General features: G+C 36.7%; 2 protein-coding genes and 1 pseudogene across 2 annotated transcripts; 2 read left to right on the forward strand and 1 right to left on the reverse strand.

Moving 5' to 3' along the window:
- The first annotated feature begins 905 nt into the window (after positions 1–905).
- On the forward strand, positions 906–5,356 carry LOC142540816 (uncharacterized). Its single transcript, XM_075647221.1, has 5 exons — positions 906–2,018; positions 3,879–3,934; positions 4,013–4,535; positions 4,749–4,948; positions 5,035–5,356. Exons 1-5 carry the CDS (start codon positions 1,002–1,004, stop codon positions 5,186–5,188), a joined length of 1,950 nt encoding a protein of 649 aa, XP_075503336.1. The 5' UTR covers positions 906–1,001; the 3' UTR covers positions 5,189–5,356.
- A 615-nt stretch (positions 5,357–5,971) lies between these two features.
- On the forward strand, positions 5,972–14,452 carry LOC142540818 (uncharacterized; annotated as a pseudogene).
- Positions 14,453–14,989: 537 nt separating this feature from the next.
- LOC142540817 (phytosulfokine receptor 1-like) lies at positions 14,990–18,660 on the reverse strand. Its single transcript, XM_075647222.1, is given in 2 exon segments — positions 14,990–16,604; positions 16,606–18,660. Coding segments are annotated over 2 exon segments (3,123 nt in total). The 5' UTR covers positions 18,322–18,660; the 3' UTR covers positions 14,990–15,197.
- Between the last annotated feature and the right edge of the window lie 3,441 nt (positions 18,661–22,101).

The following is a 22,101-nucleotide window of genomic DNA, read 5'->3' on the forward strand; positions in this document are numbered from 1 at the left end:
TATCTAATATAATCTAATCAACTTAAAGAAACCAATAGGCAACAAAACGGTTTCATATAATTAATTTTTGTAATTAATAAGAACTAATTTCTTTCATGGTTTCTCCCAAAATGGTCAAAATCACGAATTAAACGGAGGGGGCGCGCGAATTTCAATTCCCCACGAAAACGTGTTGATAAGTTTTGTTCTCAATTCGATATTAATTTATTACGGTTTCACGAATCTTTATCTGTGAGATGGGTCAACTCTACCGATATTTACAATAAAAAGTAATACTCTTAGCATAAAAATTAATACTTTTTCATGGATGACCCGAATGAAAGATCTGTATCGCAAAATACGATCCGTGAGACCGTCTCACACAATTTTTTGAATTTATTTGATCATACATCATGTAGAAAACTTCTACCACATTTGATTACTTGGTTACCATAAACCAAAAGTTACAAGAACTCAAAATTTTCATAAATAAACAAATTAATTCATAATTTGTGATGGATAAGTAGATAATTTCGAAACAATGCATGTTGGCCGGTTCAAATTTCTTGTTGGACTTCATCAATAGTCTCCAAATGTAAGTCACTCTTACTTTTGACATCTTCCTCGTATTTATCTATCTTTTACCCATATTTTATCCCCTCTTTTTAATTTATAAGCAATTCAACTAACCAAATTTTGAATTCATCTCCAAATTTGAATCATTATGATATTAATTTCTCATATGATAAATTCCTTTATGATATAATGATTTCTCTTATGAATTCGTCCAACTTTAATTTATTAATCCATTGAGAAATTTAAAAGAATCTCAATTTCACATTCAAATAATATTACACCATCTTATCTTAAGTATTTTGGTCGTTTATATCTATGTTTATATATATATATATATATATATATATATCCCTCCAACGTATCGTTCTGCCAAGCTCGGCTTCACTTTCTTTCCGTTATTGTTCATTCATTCCCTTTTCTTCTTTTCATTTGATTTCAAGAAGAAGATGGGAGGAATGGATTTACCACAACAAGTAGAAGGGGAAACAATGGATCATCATGTCCAAAATGGAAAGAATATAAATTCTCCAGAAAATAGAGAAAAAGATCGTACGGAACACGATACGGCAGCGTCGGAGGATTGGATATCTGGTGGCGATGATAGCGGAGCCATAGTCGATGGTGATGAAGATTCTTTAAATCTCGAAGACCCATTGGATTCTCGAGTTCCCCAGGAGATGATCCGACCCGATTCACGGCTGCCCAAGCCAGAAGCTCCGCCAGGGATCGACGCTTTGTATCCTCAACAGCCGTCGATGGAGCGGTCCCGCTCCTTGCCGGAGACGCTCGACACGCAGGCGTTGGCCATCGGGAAATTCATACGCGACAAGAGCAACAGTTTCTCGGCAGCGATTACGAAGCGCATATCGTCTTTGAAGAGCGGGGAGGAAGACGATGACGGGAAGGTTAACGTGACGGAATTCAATTTGGTGGGGTTAAAAGTTATCAAGAAACTGAAGGAAAATAAAACGGAGCTAAAGGGAAGAATAAGCTTCTTCTCCCGATCGAATTGCAGGGATTGCACCGCTGTCCGATCCTTCCTCCGTGAGAAAAACCTAAACTTCGCCGAAATCAACGTAGACGTATACCCCGGGAGGGAGAAGGAGTTGAGGGAGAGGACCGGCGGTTTATCGGTGCCTCAGATATTCTTTAACGAGAAACTGATCGGTGGGTTGGTAGCGCTGAATTCGTTGAGGAATGGTGGGATGCTGGACAAGAAACTGGAGGAGATATTGAGTGTGAAATGCCCAGATGATGCTCCGGTGGCGCCTGTATATGGGTTTGACGAGGACGCGGAGGAGGAAGAATCTCCGGTGGACGAGATGGCGGTGACTGTGAGAGTGGTGCGACAGAGGGTCCCGATTCAAGATCGCTTCGTGAAGATGAAATTCGTGAAGAATTGCTTCTGTGGTGCGGAGCTCGTGGAGGCACTCATACACCACTTGGATTGTGGTCGCAAGAAGGTATACTTTTTTCTATTTTTAAATTTAATTATTAATTATTAATTTTGAGTGCATATTATTCTGCTTCTTTCAAAATTTTAAATCTTTTTTTCTTGAATTCTTTGAGTAAATTTATTTGAATCCGTCCATAACGGTATATATGAGTATATTTTGTTAAAGAAAAATCAATTCTTATACATCATTCATGCAAGTTTAATAAAAAAAATGTATTTTATTTTTAATATAGACGGTAGTTTGTTTTAACGTGTATTCGAATCCACATCTTTTTTTATGGAGCAATTTTTATGTCATTAGGCCATAGGTTGTTTGCAACAAGTCAAAAACTTGTGTGAGACAATCTAACGGATCGTATTTTGTGAGACAGATATCTTATTTGGATCATCCATGAAAAGATATTACTTTTTATGCTAAGAGTATTACTTTTTATTGTGAATATCGGTAGAGTTGACCCATCTCACATATAAAGACTCGTGAGACCGTCTCACAAAAGCCTTACTCTATATTTTTTTGCATAAAATATACTCATACTTGAATGATTGTGTCTAATGCTTGTCCTTTAATTAAAACCCTTTGTAGTAAAGTAATATTTCATTTTTAATTTATAATTTAAGTTATTTTAATTTATTCCTATTCAAGTTATATAATTGTTAAATCAATTTTTTTTCCTTCTCTTCACTTTAGTTTGAATTTTAAATGTTTTAAAAAGCATTGTATTAAATTATTGTACATAAATTTATACATGCTTATCCACTGTTTTATACACGCAAGTGTGTCAGTAAAATACTAACATATATATTAAAAGATAGTTTTCTTTTAGGAAAGAGGGGTCCAATTTGTTACGCGTTTGTTTGTATTTAATTCTGTTATTATTTGGTTGAAAAGGAAAAAGTCGATAGTTTGAAGTCGTTTACCAAATTGGATTCTTCTTTAAATTATATTGCTAAAACCGAAAACTTTGAGAATAATTGTCATGATTAATGCCTATATGCCATAAATATTTCTTGATCTCATTTACCTTTATTTTTAATTCATGGAATTTTTTTTCTTTATTCCAATGACATCATTATCTATTTAAACATTTATATATATGTATGTATATATATATTAATGTTCTCGACTCAAAATTTCCACAGAAACGTGGTTTTTTTCCGTACCCTTCAAAGGTTAAATACAAGATTATTAATGGGTTTTTTTTTTTAAATCTGATTTTGAATGGTTATTGATACAAATAATATTTAGGAAAAAAAATGTGACTAACAATTCAATGTAGAGAAAAACGGTTCAAGGACTTCATTCTTTGTAATTATGAGTCAAATTATTACATGGTAACGTTAATGAGATTTGGGTTGGTTTGAATCCACTATGGAATGTGTCCTAGCTCCACTTGGAGAAATTGGACTTTTTTTTTCCCTAATATAGAATTCAAGCAATAATTTAATGACAATTAAGGCGAGATTATGTACGTGTTTTTAGGGTATACTACGACTAAAGAAAATTCAAACGAGAAGTCAGACTCAAAACACGGATGGGTTTGAATTCAACTTTAAATTTATGACGTGGAATAATTTTTTAAGTTGGCCGTAATTGCGTTAGGGTACGTAAGCACTACGCAATTTGCTAGTTGACTTTGGTACATAAGACTTTTTACTGATAAAAAAATGGGCTATTGGTGTAAATATATTTTGATTTAGATTTGGAAAAAAGATTATTTGGACATGCGAAAATCTTATATTTGGATCATTAAAACTTGAACTAACAAGAATCAATCACCCCCACAATCAAAACTCTCCATCTTTCCACATTTTCGTGTTATTTTCCCACTAAATGGTTCATACTTTGTGCTTTTTGACTACTCATTAGGCCATTGAGATTGGGAAGCAGCTTGCAAGAAAGCATTTCATTCACCACGTTTTCGGGTAAGAACATACACACGTTTAAGATCGCGGGATCTTTCGTTAAGAGGTTGCTTTTGATGTGATGATGCATATGTGTAGGGAGCACACATTTGAGGATGGAAACCACCTCTATCGGTTCCTTGAACATGAACCCTTCATACCGAAATGCCACAATTTCCGAGGTTCGGTTAGTGACTCGGAGCCTAAGGCTGCTGCTGACTTGAGCCAGAGGCTCATCTGCGTGATGTCAGCTATACTTGAGTCCTATGCATCTGAGGATAGACGCCATCTTGATTACGTTGGCATCAGCAACAGCGAAGAATTTAGGAGATATGTAAATCTAGTGGAAGATCTTCAGAGAGTGAATCTAACGACTCTTTCTGCAGATGAGAAGCTGGCATTCTTTATAAATCTGCACAATGCTATGGCTATTCATGCAGTGATTAGAATTGGCAGTCCCGGGGACATGATCGATCGGAGAACCTTCTTTAACGAATTCATGTACGTAGTTGGGGGCTATGCCTTTTCTTTAAGCTCGATCAAAGATGGCATTCTTCGGAACAACAGAAGACAACCATTCTCATTAATAAAGCCTTTCAGCACCGGAGACCCACGTTTGGAGGTAATCATAAGATTTTTTGTGTTGACTCTGTAAATAAAAAAGAGGGAAAATGAATACCCTTTCAGATTAAACCAAACACAGTATAACTTCTCAATAAAAGAATGAACCAAAACTTTGACACAAGCGCAAAAAATTGTCATTGCTTGTGCTTGGTTCTGAAGTTGGCTGTAAGAGTATGCATCAAAACTGAAACATGCAACTATGCTTATGCAGTTGGCATTTCCCAAAGTAAATCACTTAATCCATTTTGGACTGTGCAATGCAACAAGAGGAAGCCCGTCAGTGAAATTCTTCACCCCACGAGGCATTGAGTCCGAATTAAGATACGCAACCAGGGAGTTTTTCCAACGCGACGATGGAATGCAGATAGACCTCGCCAAGAGGGCCGTTCACCTCTCCAGAATCATCAAATGGTAAGTAATAATGATAACATTTTACAAAACAAGATAAAATTTAGCAATGAAATTGAGGTGTTGGTACTGGTGTGGTTGATTTGCAGGTATAGTGGAGATTTTGGGCAGGACAAAGAAGTGTTGAAGTTCTTAATGGATTACTTGGATGCCAATAAAGCAGGTCTCTTGACACATCTTTTGAGTGATGGAGGCAATATCAATATAGTCTACCTCAAATTTGATTGGTCCTTGAATTCTTGATTCATTGTTCTCCAAATGCCAGAAAAAGAAAAAAAAAGAGAAGATATATTTTTTGATGCTGTTGATAAAAAATTGTGCTATATGTTTTCCATTAACATATGCCACTCTATTCTGGTATGATACAATTCGGCCTAGGTGTTTCATTATTATTCTGAGTCATTACATAATATTGGGTGTATTTCACGTTTGGGTAATCTAATCTAATATGTAAAAGTTATCGATGGTGGGATGAAACAGCCCTATTGTCAAATCCTCACTACTTAATTATTTAATTTATCTTCATTGATTTACGAACAATAAAATATATTCTTGATAACAAAGGTCAAAGTGGAACACAGCAAATCTCCAAAATTGATATTTGAAGGAAAGAACACTATTGTTATTTTTCTAAAAAACTTAAAAAGTCTTGATCATATTTTTTTTCATATGTTCAAAGTTCATCTCAACGACTTGAATTTTAATACGCACACATAGAGTCTCTAGCAGCATTCGTCTCTTTTGTATTTTATGTATTTGATATTAGTCTTGTTTGATATTTATAACTTTTACATTGGATAAGACATGCGAATATCAAATGCATAAAATGCATAGGTAATAAATGCAAATAACTCATTCACATATACGTTGAATAAATTCACTTTAATATATATATATATATATATATATATAATATTTACAAAATTGTTTTCTCATAATTAAATAAATTAGTGATTCAAATAATTGAAATAAATATGTATATATATCTTTTGAGTTGGAATAAATAAAATAATAAATGTATTTGACGTAAAATCGTCTTCAAATTTAGAGGTGGAGAGATTTCAGTCCCCCGGCTACTAGTCCCGCCAAATCTGTGAAGAAATCATCTGCCAACACTACACACACACACAAACTAAAATGGAAGCAAGTGGCGGAGGCGCTGTTCCGAATGGATGCTACAAGTGCGGCCGCCCTGGACATTGGTCCCGCGATTGTCCTTCCAAACCTGATCCCGCCGACCCATTTCTTCCCAGTTCCAATTCCAACTCCAATCCCGATCCCAGCTCTTCTTCGCATCGCCTGAGGCCATCTGCAGCAGCACAGAAACCCCAGAAAGCGCCAAGGACCAGGCCTAAACTGACTCCGGACCTCCTCCTTTCAGATGCTGGCATTGGACACGTACTCCGCCATTTCCCTCGTGCTGTCAAGTTCCGCGGCCGCGGCTACGAGGTTGAATCTTTTATATTACATCCTCATTTATATTTGCTTTCCAGAAAATCATAAATTTAACCACAGCGTAGCGTGTTAAATTAATCTGGTTTGAAATTAAATTGGGATAATTGGTTTTGCACAACTGTTCAGTGAAATAATGAAGCTTTTGCTTCCCTTAATCGTGTTTGCAAGAACCTTTTCAATACTGTTGCTCTCACGTGCGTAATTTGAGATAATAAATCCGAAAATAAAGAATAAACTGGACACCGGTATTTACGTGGAAAATCCCTAAAAATTATTAGGGTAAAAACCACGGACAAGATGAAAAGAATTCCACTATAATATTTTGTGTTGTACAACTCACTCACTGTGTTTCCAAAGAGAACACACTCTCTCTTAATACAGAAGAACAAAACACCTCACAAATATTATAGAACTAAGCACTCAAATGCTTATAAGATGACAGAAAACTCGAAGAAGGGATGATTTCAGAATGAAGGAGGGAGCTCTATTCTGCCTCTGTTGTAGATAACGCCACAACTGTCTGCAATTTTGAAACCCAGCTTACTGCTCCCCTCGCAAGTGTAAACACATAACCAGTAGTAGATTTCCTCTTATCAGGATCACCTGCATAATCTGAATCGACATAGCCCCCGAGTGTAAAATCCGATCCTCCATAACATAATTCAGGATTCGAGGTACCCTTAATGTATCTAAGGATATGCTCTCGTCCAGGATTCGCCATATACCGACTAACTGCTCCCACTGCTTGAGCAATGTCCGGTCTTGTATAGATCATAGCGGACATCAAACTTCCCACTGCTGATGCATACGGTACTCGAGACATCTCCATTCTCTCTGCTTCACTGCTAGTACACATCTCGGAGGATAACTTGAAGTTAACAGGAAGAGGGGTCGAAATTGGCTTACTATCTTGCATGTTGAAGTGTTGCAAGACTTTCTTCAAATAATTTTTCTGGGAAAGCCAAATCTTTCTGTTACTTCTGTCTCGATGAACTTGCATATCTATAATCTTGTTTGCTGGTCCAAAGTCCTTCATATCAAATTCCCTAGCCAGCTGTGCCTTCAATCCTTGACCTGATCTTTGTTGGGGCCTGCTACCAACATGTCGTCCACATACAACAGCAAAACGATATAATCATCACCGGACCTCTTGAAATATGTACAAGGGTCTGCACTCAGTCTGTTGTATCCAAGGCTCATGATATAGGAATCAAATCTCTTGTACCAACACCTCGGTGCCTGTTTGAGACTGTACAGAGATTTGTTCAACCTGCAAACCAAGTTCTCTTTGCCTATTTCCGCAAAACCTTCTGGCTGGAGCATATAGATTTCTTCTTCAAGATCTCCATGAAGAAATGCCGTTTTCACATCTAGCTGTTCTAGATGTAGGTCAAACACCGCACACAATGCCAACACTACTCTGACTGTTGTAAGCCGAACCACATGAGAAAATATCTCATTGAAGTCAATGCTTTCTTTCTGAGCATACCCTTTTACCACCAATCAAGCACGATACCGCTCCACTTGGTTATTACCATCACGCTTGATCTTATAGACCCATCTGTTTCCAATGGCTTTCTTTCCTTGTGGTAGTGTAACAAGATCCCAAGTTTTTTTCTTGTCTAATGCCTCCAATTCTTCTTGCATTGCTATCATCCACAAGGATACATCCGAGCTTTGAGTAGCCTCGTGGAAACTCGATGGCTCACCATCCTCTGATAATAGACAATATGCAATGTTGCTTTCAGTGACATAATCTGAAAGCCAAACTGGTGGTCTTCTGTCTCGAGTTGACTGCCTCACATTGGAAACTTCAGACTCGACATGTTCTTGTTCTTCGTGCTCTGGTACTGTTTCACAATAAACTTGACCTTCATCCGTCTTATTTTCCACCTGAAAAATAGTAGTTTCTGAATTCGGTGTGCCTTTGTCTCACTTTACTTTATCTTCCTCGAAGATAATATCCCTGCTGATGACAAGCTTGTGAACAGTAGGATCCCACAAGCGAAACCCCTTTACTCCATCAGCATAACCCAAGAAGATACATTTTCTGGATTTCGAATCCAACTTTGATCTTTCTTGCTCATTGTACAGAACGTACACCGGACTTCCGAATGTATGCAAATGAGAATAATCTCGGCTTCCTGGTCCACATCTCCATCGGAGTCTTCAGATCAATTGCCATTGAAGGAGAACGATTGATAATATAACAAGCGATTTTGACTGCTTCTGCCCAAAATGACTTTTCTAGATCTGCAGTCCTCAACATAGCTCTTGTTCTGTCCAACAAGGTCCTGTTCATCTGCTCCGCCACTCCATTCTGTTGAGTTGTTTAAGCCGTCGTGAACTGTCTCTTGATGCCTTCATGTTGACAATATGCATCAAATTCGTCACCGGTATATTCTCTTTCATTGTCAGTCCTCAGACACTTGATTTTCTTTTCTGAATCAAGTTCAACCCGCGCTTTGAAATCTTTGAAGATCTGGAAAACATCTGATTTCTTCTTGATTGGATACACCCAACATCTCCTAGAGAAATCATCAATGAACGAGACAAAGTATCTCGCTCCTCCTAGGGATACAACCGGTGCTTGTCAAACATCCGAATGAATCAGCTCCAATATGCTTTTGCTCCTGGCAGTAGAAATGCTAAACTTTAATCTGTGTTGTTTACTGGTAACACAGTGCTCACAAAAGGGTAGTGATACTTTTGTAAGTCCCGGCAGCAGCTTTCGTTCTGAGAGAATTTTCAACCCCCGTTCTGACATATGCCCGAGCTTTCTATGCCATAACACTGTTAATTCTTCTCTTGAACCATTTGATGCAACAGCTAATTCTGCCTCTTTGTGTGTTTCTCCCAAAAGTACATACAGATTTGCAGCAACTTTTTTCCGCCTTCATAATCACAAGCGCTCCCTTCACAATTTTCATGATCCCGTTCTCGATTCGTGTTTTGCATCCGATGTCATCCAATTGCCCCAAGACAAAAGATTTTTCGTCAGTCCCTTCACATATCGTACCTCCTGTATGGTGCGAATTGTGCCATAAAACATTTTAATTTTGATAGTACCGACCCCAGCGATTTCCAAGGCATGATCATTTCCCATGAATACAGATCTTCCTGAGACTGGTTTATAATGATCAAATCATTCTCTCCGAGACGTCATATGCCACGTCGCTCCTGAATCCATAATCCATGTGTCACAAAATTTGTGTCTGCCTTCTGCAACAGTTGATGCTTCGCTGAATAATATTTCACCACTGCCTGAAGTACTGGCCACATTTCCTTGAGAATTCTTCTTGATACTCGTACACTCTTTCTTAAAGTGCCATTTACCGCCACATTTAAAGCAGTAAATATTTTTCTTCTTACTTCTTGACTTTGATCTACCTCGTTTTTGGCTCCCACTGGAGTCACGGTCCATAAATCTTCCTCTTATCATCGGTAAAGCCTCTGCCTGCTTCGAAGTTACCAACCTATCTTCTTTATTCTTGCGCCGGCTTTCTTCTCCGAGAACCGCAGTTAAGACATCGTCGAATCTTAGAAAGCCCATAAGAATATTGTCGGTTATGTTGATGATAAGTTGATCATATGAATCTGGTAGACTTTGAAGTAGAAGCTTTGCACGTTCATTTTCCCCTATTTTATGCCCAATGGAAGTGAGTTGGGCAAATAGAGTATTTAGTGTGTTGATATGGTCGGTCATCGATGAGGATTCCGCCATCCGAAGAATATAAAGCCTTCTCTTTAGGAAAATCATGTTGTGTAGCGACTTGACCTCGTATATCTTTGTCAGAGTATCCCAGATAACTTTGGCTGTTTTTATCTCAGAGATACTTGACAGTACTTCGTCTGCTATAGCCAAGTGTAAATTGGCAACAGCATTGTCATTCATCTCGTTTCACTTTCCATCGTCCGTAATTTCCATCGGTCTATCTCCAATAGCCGCCAAGCAATTTTCCTTTCTTAAAACTGCTTGTATCTTTATTTTCCACAGCATAAAATTGCTTCCATTGAACTTTGCTATCTCGTACCTTCCCGCCATTATGTCTATAACAACTTTTTGTAGACTGGACAAAATAATCTCGTCTTAATAAAAAATTTCAAAAAATCTTTTCTGATGTGGAAGATCAGTCTAGGCTGCAACCACAGAGCATACTCATAATTTTAAGAAATTTTAAACGTGGCTCTGATACCACTTGTTGGTCCCACGTGCGGAATTTGAGATAATAAATCCGAAAATAAAGAATAAACTGGACACCGAGATTTACGTGAAAAATCCCTAAAAACTATTAGGGTAAAAACCACGGGCAAGATGAAAAGAATTCCACTATAATATTTTATGGTGTACAATTCACTCACTGTGTTTCCAAAGAGAACACACTGTCTCTTAATACAGGAGAACAAAACACCTCACAAATATTATAGAACTAAGCACTCAAATGCTTATAAGATGAGAGAAAACTCGAAGAAGGAATGATTTCAAAATGAAGGAGGGAGCTCTATTTATAGAGCCCCTTGACCGTGTGAAGACGCTTATAAAACGCGTCTTCCATCTTTTCACGAAGTTTCCTCCGAAATAGCCAACCCACGTTTTTTTTTCTCTTCAAAGAAGGCAGCAAAAGCATGTGGTCCCTACAACAATTATTGCCGACAAATACATATCCCACCATGTGCAACATAGTTTTCATACACATAGTGTTCAATCATTTAATTAGAACTATTTGATTGGTATTTTGCGAAAATTAATTTGAGGGATGAATTTATGAGCGAGCCAAGATAAGAGAGTATTATTTTTTGGAAATTAGACCAAAAGAGTATTTTTAAAACAATTGCACATTATTTTTATATTGATTACATTTTGTCGGACAACGGTTCTGCATCCTCCACCGCATCTAAGCCAATCTGTGGTGTCTGCTGGTGTATTTGTGTCCATGCTACTAATGAAATTGCGTCTATTAGCTAAAACTAATTATATTTTAGTATTTTAAACTTAGGAAAAAATCAACCCCAGCTTTGTGGCCTTTTTGGGTCATGTCTTTCAAGAATGCAATTATTTGGTGTAGGTTGATGATCTGGGACACTTGCTTGGACTATATGCTGAATGGCACTCACGTTTGCTTCCCTATTACTCGTTTGATCAATTTATACATAAAGTTGAACAAGTTGGTGCAACAAAGCGTGTCAAGGTGAGCACTTCTCCATTCATGTTATTCTAATCCTATAATCCTATCATCGTTTCCATCTTCTATTAATTGCTAAGATATCGGATTGAAATAGAAATAGTTGGGATGTACGTGTCATTATTATTAATTGAATTTCCTGGCAGCATTTATCAATCCCAAAATCCATAAAATGCTTGCTATCTTGTCAAGTAACAGACATGGTCTTTTATGGAAGATCTTGTTATTTTCACCATTTAGTTTACTCTTATGGTTCTTGAATATAAATAATTACCACTGGATGTAGATAAAATCATACCAATAATCAAATTCTATTATCTGTAGCATGTTGGTTTGCATCTTGATGTCAGAGTTAAAGGCCCCCAAAGTTGTGAAAAAGGAGTGAAAAATAGCACACACCTTGCAATTTCAGTAGCATGATCTTATTCTGTTCTGACCACTTAGTTTTCATTTGTATAAGTAATTTTTTGCTCCATGAATCTCTAAAATGTCTGCGCTTTCATCTTAAGGTTGAGCAAGAATGATCAAGGAACTCTATTTTTTTACGTTTTGTTTGATCGATCGATTGGAGGATTGTGTAATCGTTATCAGAATGATGGATGTGACAATTTTATTCGTGTGAAAACGGCGCTTTAATTCTTTTTTATTCAATTCCTTCAATTAGTTCTACCTTAGAGATTTAAGTGATAGGGTTGCAGATGGAGTAGCTGCAAAGCTGCATGAGTCAGAGGCTCGTTAAAGACTCGAGCGATGAACAAGGTAAATGAATAATCACAGTCTATGTAATCTTGCGCGAAAGAGTTGGTTCAGAATGCTATATGTATCTATATATATTTGAATATTATATATATTTATAAATGTAAAAAAAAAGCAACTTATTGAAAGTGAAAGGAACATTTTGTATTAGGATGATGGAATTGGTAACATTTATCTCATACTGGAATATTGGATGCTCGTTGATACCCCAGGGATGGGCCTAGCCCAGATGGAAGACATGGATGTGCCCACTACCTTTGGCCCATCCCTAGCCCACATGGAAGACAAGCCCATCAAGGGCCCAGGTATCTTCCTATAAATATCAGGTTTGATTGTTCAGTTATTTATTCTATTTGGTTTTCAGCAGCATTCTTAGCTGCTCCCCCCATATATCCTCAGTCACTGACTTGAGCGTCGGAGTGGCTACGCCAGGACACCTTCCTGGCCCCCTCCTAACGATCTTATTTGTGATTTCAGGCTCAGGATAATTTCAAAACCTGCATCTGGACTAGTGACACTTGCCGGGAGCAGACCCTAAATTTCCCGTGAGTATCACTCGTACTTTTGACAGCTGAAGCCTCTAGATGAGGTGGCTTTACAACATCAAATCCAAAACTTTAGATGATTTTGTTCTATGGCATCAGAGCCAAATTAATAGAAAGTCTCGTTTCAACTCTAACCACTACTGGACTCTACTAAAAAGAATTCTACATGATAGGCCTCATAAAATGTCATCAATCCTTGACAAAAGCTTTTTTTAATAAAGTGGTCATTCAACAAGAAAAAAGTGTAAACGAGTTACAAGGCCTAGCAATTCGATCTTGAGTCTCTTCCAGTCTCCTGATTAGGTGGTCATTAGGAATTGCATAGGCATTTTGCTTCTCTGACCGTTGGATTTTGATGCTTATCTGATTGGTGTTGTCTACTTTCGTAGATACTCAAGGCGATGTAGATGAGACAACTATCTTGAAGGAAAATTCACTGCAAAACAAAAACACAAATAACTGTCAAGATATTCCTGATGGCACCTGGGAAAATGCCACTGAGGTGAGTGTATCAATAATCTGCGTATTTCCTTAATGTTCCTTTGTTGGGTTACTTGGCTGACGTCATGAAGAGGAGCTTTTAGGTTTTTTTATTGGCTGACGTCATGAAGAGGAGCTTTTAGGTTTTTTTATTTATCAGTCTTTAAGTTTGTTCTTCTGAAAAAAGTGCCAGCAACTCAACCATTTTTCCCTTCCTGTGTCTCAAAGTAACAGGTGTACCCGCTGATGTATGTTTTTTTTTAATCACAGACTACTATTAAAATTTATCTTTGAAGTGGTTGCTTTGTGGTTTTAGGAGCTAGAGTTGATTGCTGTTGATATTTATCATATGCTATGGATTATTATGGGAATCCTTTATTGTTTAGTTTCTAGTAGAGATGGCACTCATTTAAAAACTTCAGGAGCTTTCTCCATAGCTCATAATTATTTGTTTTTCATAAAATGTGTCTATTGCTCGAGGACCTTATAAATTTTTTTTTAACTTGGTTTTACAAGAAAGGTGCCATCATTAACCCAAACAAGCTTAAAAATCATTTCTGAAACCGTGCATTATTTTCGTCTTTTGTTCACTTTCAAAACAAAAGGTTTGGTACGTAAACAACTTGAAGTATGCCTTGATTCTACATTTACCATACAATTCAAACATAAGCAATATGCAGGAGGCTTCTCATTCTTTGCAAGTAGAAGACGCCACAACAGATGTACTGGCTAATCAGAGACCTGACAGTAGTGCAGCTAATTCTAATCCAAGGCAGGATCATCTCGGAGGAATAGAGAGTTCGCGTTGAAGCCAACAAGTTGAAAGCGTTAGAGAGAGCTGCTGCTAGAGGCCACTCTTCACGCCTTCTTTGTGGCTCGGCTTTTCGGACTTAATTTTGGAAATGTGATGTATTTTGTCTAATTCGTAACTTGTTTTTATGTGAATCGCGTTACATACTGAAGTGGCATGATGGCTCCAGCCTCAGGGTAATCTATAAGCTTCTGCTTATAAATACAGTTGATATTGTAGACTTAAATATGCCTTGCTTATGCTGACAGCCACTTTATGCTTCTTAGAAATGTTACCCCATTCTGTTTTGTAGAATTCACAATTCACCTCTACTATTAGAGCGACAAGTCTTGAGTTTATTTTACTTCTATTTTGGTTAGAGGAAAAAAAATCGTAACAAGTCTTGTAGTTTTGCAAGGCAAATGACATATTTTGAATAAATTAGTCCATGGTTTTCAATATAACAAGAATTGCATTTCCAACTGAAGGGGCCACCGTAAGCGACGTATTTACTAATCACCCAATCCAAATGGTATTCTTTTCAACAGGCGAAAACGAAATTTTATTCAAATCCAATTTTAATAAATAAACGAAATTCACCCCAAAAATCAACTTGGCCGGCTAAAGTGGCAACTGTAGCAATCACAAGTAAGACAAAATTTGGAGATTTTCTTTGACTTTGACAATTCCGTCACGACTCTACAAAAACCAACACGTTTCTTTTTACCAGAAATAGAAAAAAAGTAGTTTTGACTACTGCTGCACAGCATATCTCAAGAATTTGAACATGTCAACTCCCACAAATATATACATAATAATAGTTAAACAATTGAAATGAAAATCTAAAACAGTCATTTAGCTAGATTCATGAATGAAAAGAGCAGAAGCTCTATTGGAACTCAAAAACCATTTTTTTCTGTAACATATTCATAACTGTAACAACAAAAAATAATTCAAATTTAGACACATGTCGGGGAGTATCATCTTGTGTATTCAGTGTTAATGCGAAAATTATGTACACTGGATTCACAACTTACTCATGATCAAATGGGAGAAGATTCGTTGGATATAAGACAACCAGTCTTGCAATAGTGCGGTCGAAAGCTAGACGTTGAATCAATGTTGTCGAGCCAAGTCACTAACTGCTGAGTACAAGGCCTTATCCTAGGACTCTCATTCAAACAAAGACAAGCAATCTCAAAAACAGCTAACATTTCCTCTGTGTATTGTTTGTCATAAATGAACGGATCAAACACTTCAATTTCCCTTTTCTCCCTTTTCATTTGGATCACCCACGAGATTAAATCCCGGTATTCTTTTGGTCTACACATGTCCATGGGTCTCTTGCTGGTTAAAAGTTCCAAAAGAACAACCCCAAAACTATATATATCTCCCTTGTAAGTAGCAACAGAGGCTTGGCTATACTCAGGAGGGATGTAGCCTAGTGTTCCGACAAGATCAGTTGAGACATGGGTGTCATATGGAAGAATGAGCCTTGCAAGACCAAAATCAGCCAAGTGAGCTTCAAATTTCTCGTTCAAAAGGATGTTGCTCGATTTAATATCTCGGTGAAGGATGCGAGGTTCACAAGATTGATGCAAGTAAGCAAGGCCCCTTGCTGATCCTTGCGCAATCTGCAACCTGGCTTTCCAATCCAAATAGGGAGGGCCATCATTTTTCTCATGCAACCAATAATCGAGGCTGCCATTCTCCATGTACGAGTATATTAGCAGCCTGTCATTCTTGTACTTGCTATATCCCTGAAGATGAACAAGATTTGGATGCTGAGCTCTGGAAAGAGTCTCTATTTCAGCATGAAATTCCCTCTCCATCTGACAAAACTCACCCGAGAGGCGTTTTATCGCCAACTTCCTTCCACAAGGGAGGACGGCCTTATAGACCAAACCGAATCCCCCACAACCGATGATATTGGATTGATCAAAATTATTAGTAGCCTTCAAAAGGTCATCCAGAAAAATTTCTGTATCATTCTCATTCTGACAAAGGATAACAAGAGTTGAACCTAAGTCGTCAAAATCCTTCTCATTAGCAAGAGCGTCCTCCATTTCTGGATCCACAACTTTTCGCCTAATCCTCCGTAAAATAATGACAAAGGTGATAGCAAGAAAACTAGCAGCTCCTAGTCCAATTCCAACAGCCATTGCTATGATAGCACCTCTTGGTCGTTTCTTTGACTTTTCAGGTAGTGTGCTGGAGACCTGGAAACAAGGATGAGAAGCATGTTCACCACACAGCAGTGGGTTGCCTTCAAAGCTTGAGTTGGGAAACGTACTGAACTGAACTCCAGGGGGAATTGGCCCGGAGAGATCGTTGTGAGCAACACTGAACTTGGACAGAAAGCTAAGGCTACTCAAAGAAGACGGTATTGTTCCGTTTAAATTATTGAAAGACAAATCCAAAGTCTCAAGGCTCCTCATGCTAGACAAACATGCTTGGAATAGTTCCAGATAAATTATTGCATTTCAAATCGAATATATGCAACTCTTTCAGATTACCAAAGTCTGGCCAGATTGGTCCAGTAAGAAAGTTATTCCCGAGTTCCAGGGTGGGAGGAAAGCTCAGGATTTGTTTATAAGGGTACCCTCTTAGACTTGTGTTCTTTTTCACGAAAAATGTAAAATCTGGTGAAGGTTCCTCCAGTGTAATATTACCGTAGATAAGGGTCTGCAGCGTAGTAAGTTCTTTTGGAATGTTCCCCGTAAAAGAGTTGTTCGACAAATCCAAGTAAAACAAAGATGAAAAGTTTCCAAACCAAGACGGGATGGTACCCTCCAAGAGATTCCATGACAAATCCAACAGTTGCAATTTTGTGCAGCCTTTCAACCACTGGGGAATAATACCAGTGAGTCTGCAATTGGCAATAACTAGAGCCCTGAGTCCCGGAAACTGTAGATTAGGATAACTTGGCATTGATTCACCATGAAAATTCAATGTAAGAACTAGAGTGGTCAAGTTCTTGCAATGTTGTAAAATCTCCAGTGCAGCAGTAAGGTTCAAAACACTGGAGTTCGAAAGGGAAAGGTAAGAAAGACTCTGAAAATTCATGAAACTTTCAGGGACCTGCCCCTTGAAGTTAATCTTGGCGAAATTTATGGCTTTCAATCTTGGACAGGCTGGAAGGTTATCAGGGATCTTACCAATAAACTGATTAGTAGCCAAATCAAGTGAAACAAGATTAACCATTGCTGTACAATTGAAATCAATGGTACCAACTAAAGAATTGTTTCTCAAACTAAGAGAAGTAAGAGTTCCTGAACTTGTCAATGAAGTTGGCAGTGTACCATTAAAATAATTAGATTGAGCTGAAAAAGATTTCATATTCAGAAAGTTGTGAAAAACATCTGGAATATTTCCTGAGAACTCATTGAAGGATAAATCCAGGTGAATAAGATTTGAAAGATTACCAATGAGAGCACTGAGCTGTCCAGAAAACCGATTTTCTTGAAGAGTCAAGTCTCTCAAATTCGAAAGACGGAACAGGTCTTCAGGCAATATGCCAAAAAGATTATTTGTGGCTACAGTAAAATCCTGCAATGAAGTACAATTCCCAAGTCCCAATGGAAGAATCCCTCCGAAATAATTGGCTTCCAAATTCATAACTAAAATCTTGGTTGAATTGCTGCAAATCCCAACAGGAACAGAGCCGGAAATCGAATTTTCAGAAACATCAAGAACCCTGATAGAGGGCAGGTTTATGTCGCCAGGAAACCATCCAGAAATGTGATTATAGCTCAAATCCAAGACTTCTAACACAGGCAAATGGAACAGTGATCCAGGGATGGGACCTTTAATGAAATTATGAGAAAGATTAAGGGTTCTGAGCTGGTCCAAATTTCCTAAAGATTCGGACAGTTTCCCAGAAATCTTTTTCTTTCCAAGATCCAACTTAACCACCCTACCGGTGATGTTAGGAACATTCAGACCAAAAGATGACGAGGAATTGCAAGTGATACCTGCCCAACTGCAGCAATCGCGTGAAGGTGACTTGATGTCCCATCCTTCAACTCCAAACTCCAGGTTATTCGAGAAATCCACTAATGCATCCAAATCATTAGGGTTGCATATCAAGCTCTGAGAATTCAGAGTCTTGGCTCGTAAAGAAAACCCGAAAATTACAAAGATAACACAAAATTTGAGCACAGTCATCTCACAGAAATGGAATAAAAAGGACACAACACCACCCTCGAATCAAGAATCTGTGCTTGCCATTATTTTTCGATCTAAGAACATGCAAGAACTTTGAACCAAAGGAATGATAATGAAAAAGAAGAGCTTTACCACAAATGGGGGGTGGGGTTAGGACATAGGAGGAAGAGAGCAACAATCAGTAGTGCCTGAATTATAAAATAAAAACAATTATAATTACAGTTGGGAGGAAGAACTGATTATCTTTTTGACTTCAAGAACCATCTCGCTGGTCCAAATGAGGCAGCTGTAGAATGGTGCGCTGCGGCTTTTCTTCTCCTCACACTGTGTATATTATATATATGCTTGGTTCGTTGGTTGGGATGCGAGTCTTGTTATCAAAAGTAAAACGCATTCACCATTATATTTGGACAGCTGGGTTTAGTTCATTATACGGAATAAAATACATGAATTAATTTGAAAATAAATTAAACATGACTAAGAATGACAATGGGATGACTAAGAATGACAATGGGATGGGACGGAGTGGGCTTGGTTTTCCTTCTTCATTCCCGGCCTCGAATTTCATCATCACCTCATACTCGGCCCGATCCCCGCTTTTTCGCGGTCAACATCTCATCCCCGTCCCATCCACATTTCAAAAATATTAGTAGAGCAAGACGAAGACGGGTTTGAAGATTTTCTCAAACCAAAACTTATTATTATTTATTATTATTAGTGATAATATTAATATTAATAAAAAAAACTATTATTAGATTATTTATACTAATAATAATATTATTTTATTATTCATATTATTTTCGAGGCGGGTTCGGGGATGAGGCTAATAATCTCATACTCGTCCTGAACTATTTCGGTGATTTTAAAAAATCCTCGAATTCAAATCCGAAAAAATCGCAGATCTTCGTCCATGTTTCGTGTTTTTCCCAATGAACACCAAACTCGTGAGAAAAAAGTATCATCCCTAAACACGACAGAAAGACACAGAAGAGATCAAAATTTCAAAACACCTAAATAATTTTATGGTATTAAAATAAAAATAAATATAATATAATAAATTCGTCTTGTTAGATATTTTGTAAATGATAACATAATTATTTTAATTATTAATTTTTAAAGGGTAAATTGGGGATAAATCTTCAAATCAAAACATAAATTTATTCCAACTCTTTTAAGTCCAAAAAATTTTTTGTTTAAACTCCGTGAAATGCTAAAAATTATAAAATATCCTTATAATTATTGATTTTAATTGAATGCTTTATCTAAGTCAGAAATGATATCAGAGCTGAGATAAAATTATTTCAAACATGAAAAATTATTATTGCGGTGTACTTAAATATTTGAAGAGCACAATTTTCTCAAATAATATGGATCCGAACACACGTTGAGATTAATTATTTGCAAGAATTATTCCAACACTTTAGAATATTTGAAATAAGAAGATCTAACCAATGTTAGATATCAAGAGGAGATGGAAATTATCAGAATCCAAATGTAAGTTTATGATTTGTCTAATAAGTTCCTGGAAATAGTATCGGATTCCTTTAAGCTCTCTGGAGATCTTAAGAAAATCTAAAAGACAATATGTTGTATTATGTACCACAAAAAGAGAACTTTTTAAAAAAAAACAATAAGAAATTCTTGTAACATTAAATGATATTCAAACAAGAATCCAAACGCTAGAACAACAAACAAGTTCTAGTTAAAAGACTTTGGTAGAAAGGTTATCACCATCTTTTGATACTAAACCCTTATTACACTAAAGAGGGACGACTAAGGTAATGCCAAAACCTTTAGCCGACAAACAAAATGATTAATCTAATTAAAAATATATCAGAAAAGAAATTAAAATGATGACAACTTTAGAAAAATTGGTCTTGATGATCTCCAAAACCTTGCAGAATATTTTGAAAATCTCGGGGTCGTAGATATGAAGATGAATACAACTAGAGATGAACCATCCACAATAACATGGTCATCTTCTCATGAACCGCCAAGGGAAAATATGTGATCTCATAATACAAATACGAGAGGACTCCAAAAAGATTTTTATGTTGGTGGAGAAGCACAACCAGCGAGAACCATGTCAAGAAGAAGTCAATTTTCCTTGCACCTAACAACTTATGAGAAATCTATTTTAGAACATATACATTCTTTATGCTTAACCTTGATGTATAGACTTCAAAAACAGAGAATATCTTATAGATGAATGAATATTAGCTATGAGAATCGAAACAAGCACACTTGATCTCAACATAGAAGAATTCATTAAAATTTTAGAAATAAGTATATAGGATCAGTTAAAATTGCATGTGACATGACTTTGGTAGAAACCAAAGAGTCAATCACAACAGGGGAATCTCTCAGTGAGATAGCCGGAAGTATGACTACCCTATTTAAAGAAAATTTATAGGGGCTAAACTATTTTAATGATCAAGACACATAGAAGAAAAAGAAATGCACTCAAACTTTATATAGTCTTGAATTACGTGACATCTGTTTAGTGCAAGAATATGCACTAAATATAAATGGAATTAAGGGTCGAAAAAAATATAACAATGCAATTTTTTTTTGCCAAAATGCAAAGTCCATGGAGAGAAATGCTAATTAGAGAATATGTCACCGGCAATCCAGATATTTTGACACGAAGAACCTTTTTTTCTCAAAAGAAAATTGGCATGATGATGTCATATGACATCATTACGAAAGAATTACAAACAATTAAGGGATATTAATAAACATACTCTTTTATATTATAAAGAAAATGACCTCTCAATAATTATTAGAAGTAAGCTACAAATACAGAAAATGAAGAGTTTCAGATCTCACCATTATGGAAGAAGTGGAAGTAGTTTTTGAAAACCAAGAACAATATGATCTAGATAAAAAGTCAAATCTTACAAATCTGGGTAAAAGAAGTGGACCATCAAGGAGTGAGATGTCATCTCAAGCATCGAGTACATCTTTGAAGCACGAGAAGAACATTTATGAAGAGAACTTTCAAAAGAGGTCACATCCGAGCTAATGAAAGTTTTAAAGAGTGTAATTGCTAGAAATGTAAAGCAACAGATCAAATTTCAACTAATTGTCTAGAAAATGGTAGAAGGGGGATAAAATGCTTCGATTCGACCCGGATATTGAAGAAGTCATTTATTACCCATATCTTGTTCAAGCATACAATTTGAGGATATTGCTTCATATGAAAGTATATATGAAGAAGATGAAGTTTTAAGTCGAGAATAGTATGATGAAACAGAATCAGAATCTGACTGAAGACGAGTTTTTCGGTACAAAACACATGAAGATTTATCATGTTTCTTTAGATAGAAAATAATATCTCATAACATGGTTCAAAAAATCATGAGAGAAAATCCTAGTCTACAGAGATATCAAGAAATCTCTGCAGGAAAAATAGAAAAGTTCTTAGGAAATCATTGCCTGAGAAAAAAAAAAAATCATCTAATCTATAAAGTTTTCAGAAGGGAAATGACAATCTCAAAAGAACTTACCAGAAACCGGATGAAGATACGATTAATTCCTTCTGAAAAAATTAAGGAAGGATTATAAAAACTCAAGATAGAAGTAGTACAAACCATGTCATGGGTTCATATTGGAGCAATCCAGATTATGATTAAAAAAACAACTTTAAAAGAAAGAATATATTCACCAATTGATATTGGTATATGCGATAAAAGAATGAGTAACCTTCAAGATTCAATACTGGGAACTATCTCAGGGAAATGAGTAATTTATCTAAGAATTTCCTATAACCTGGCAGAT

This window comes from Primulina tabacum, chromosome 3 (assembly GCF_025594145.1).
Source record: "Primulina tabacum isolate GXHZ01 chromosome 3, ASM2559414v2, whole genome shotgun sequence".
Taxonomy (NCBI): Eukaryota; Viridiplantae; Streptophyta; class Magnoliopsida; order Lamiales; family Gesneriaceae; genus Primulina; species Primulina tabacum.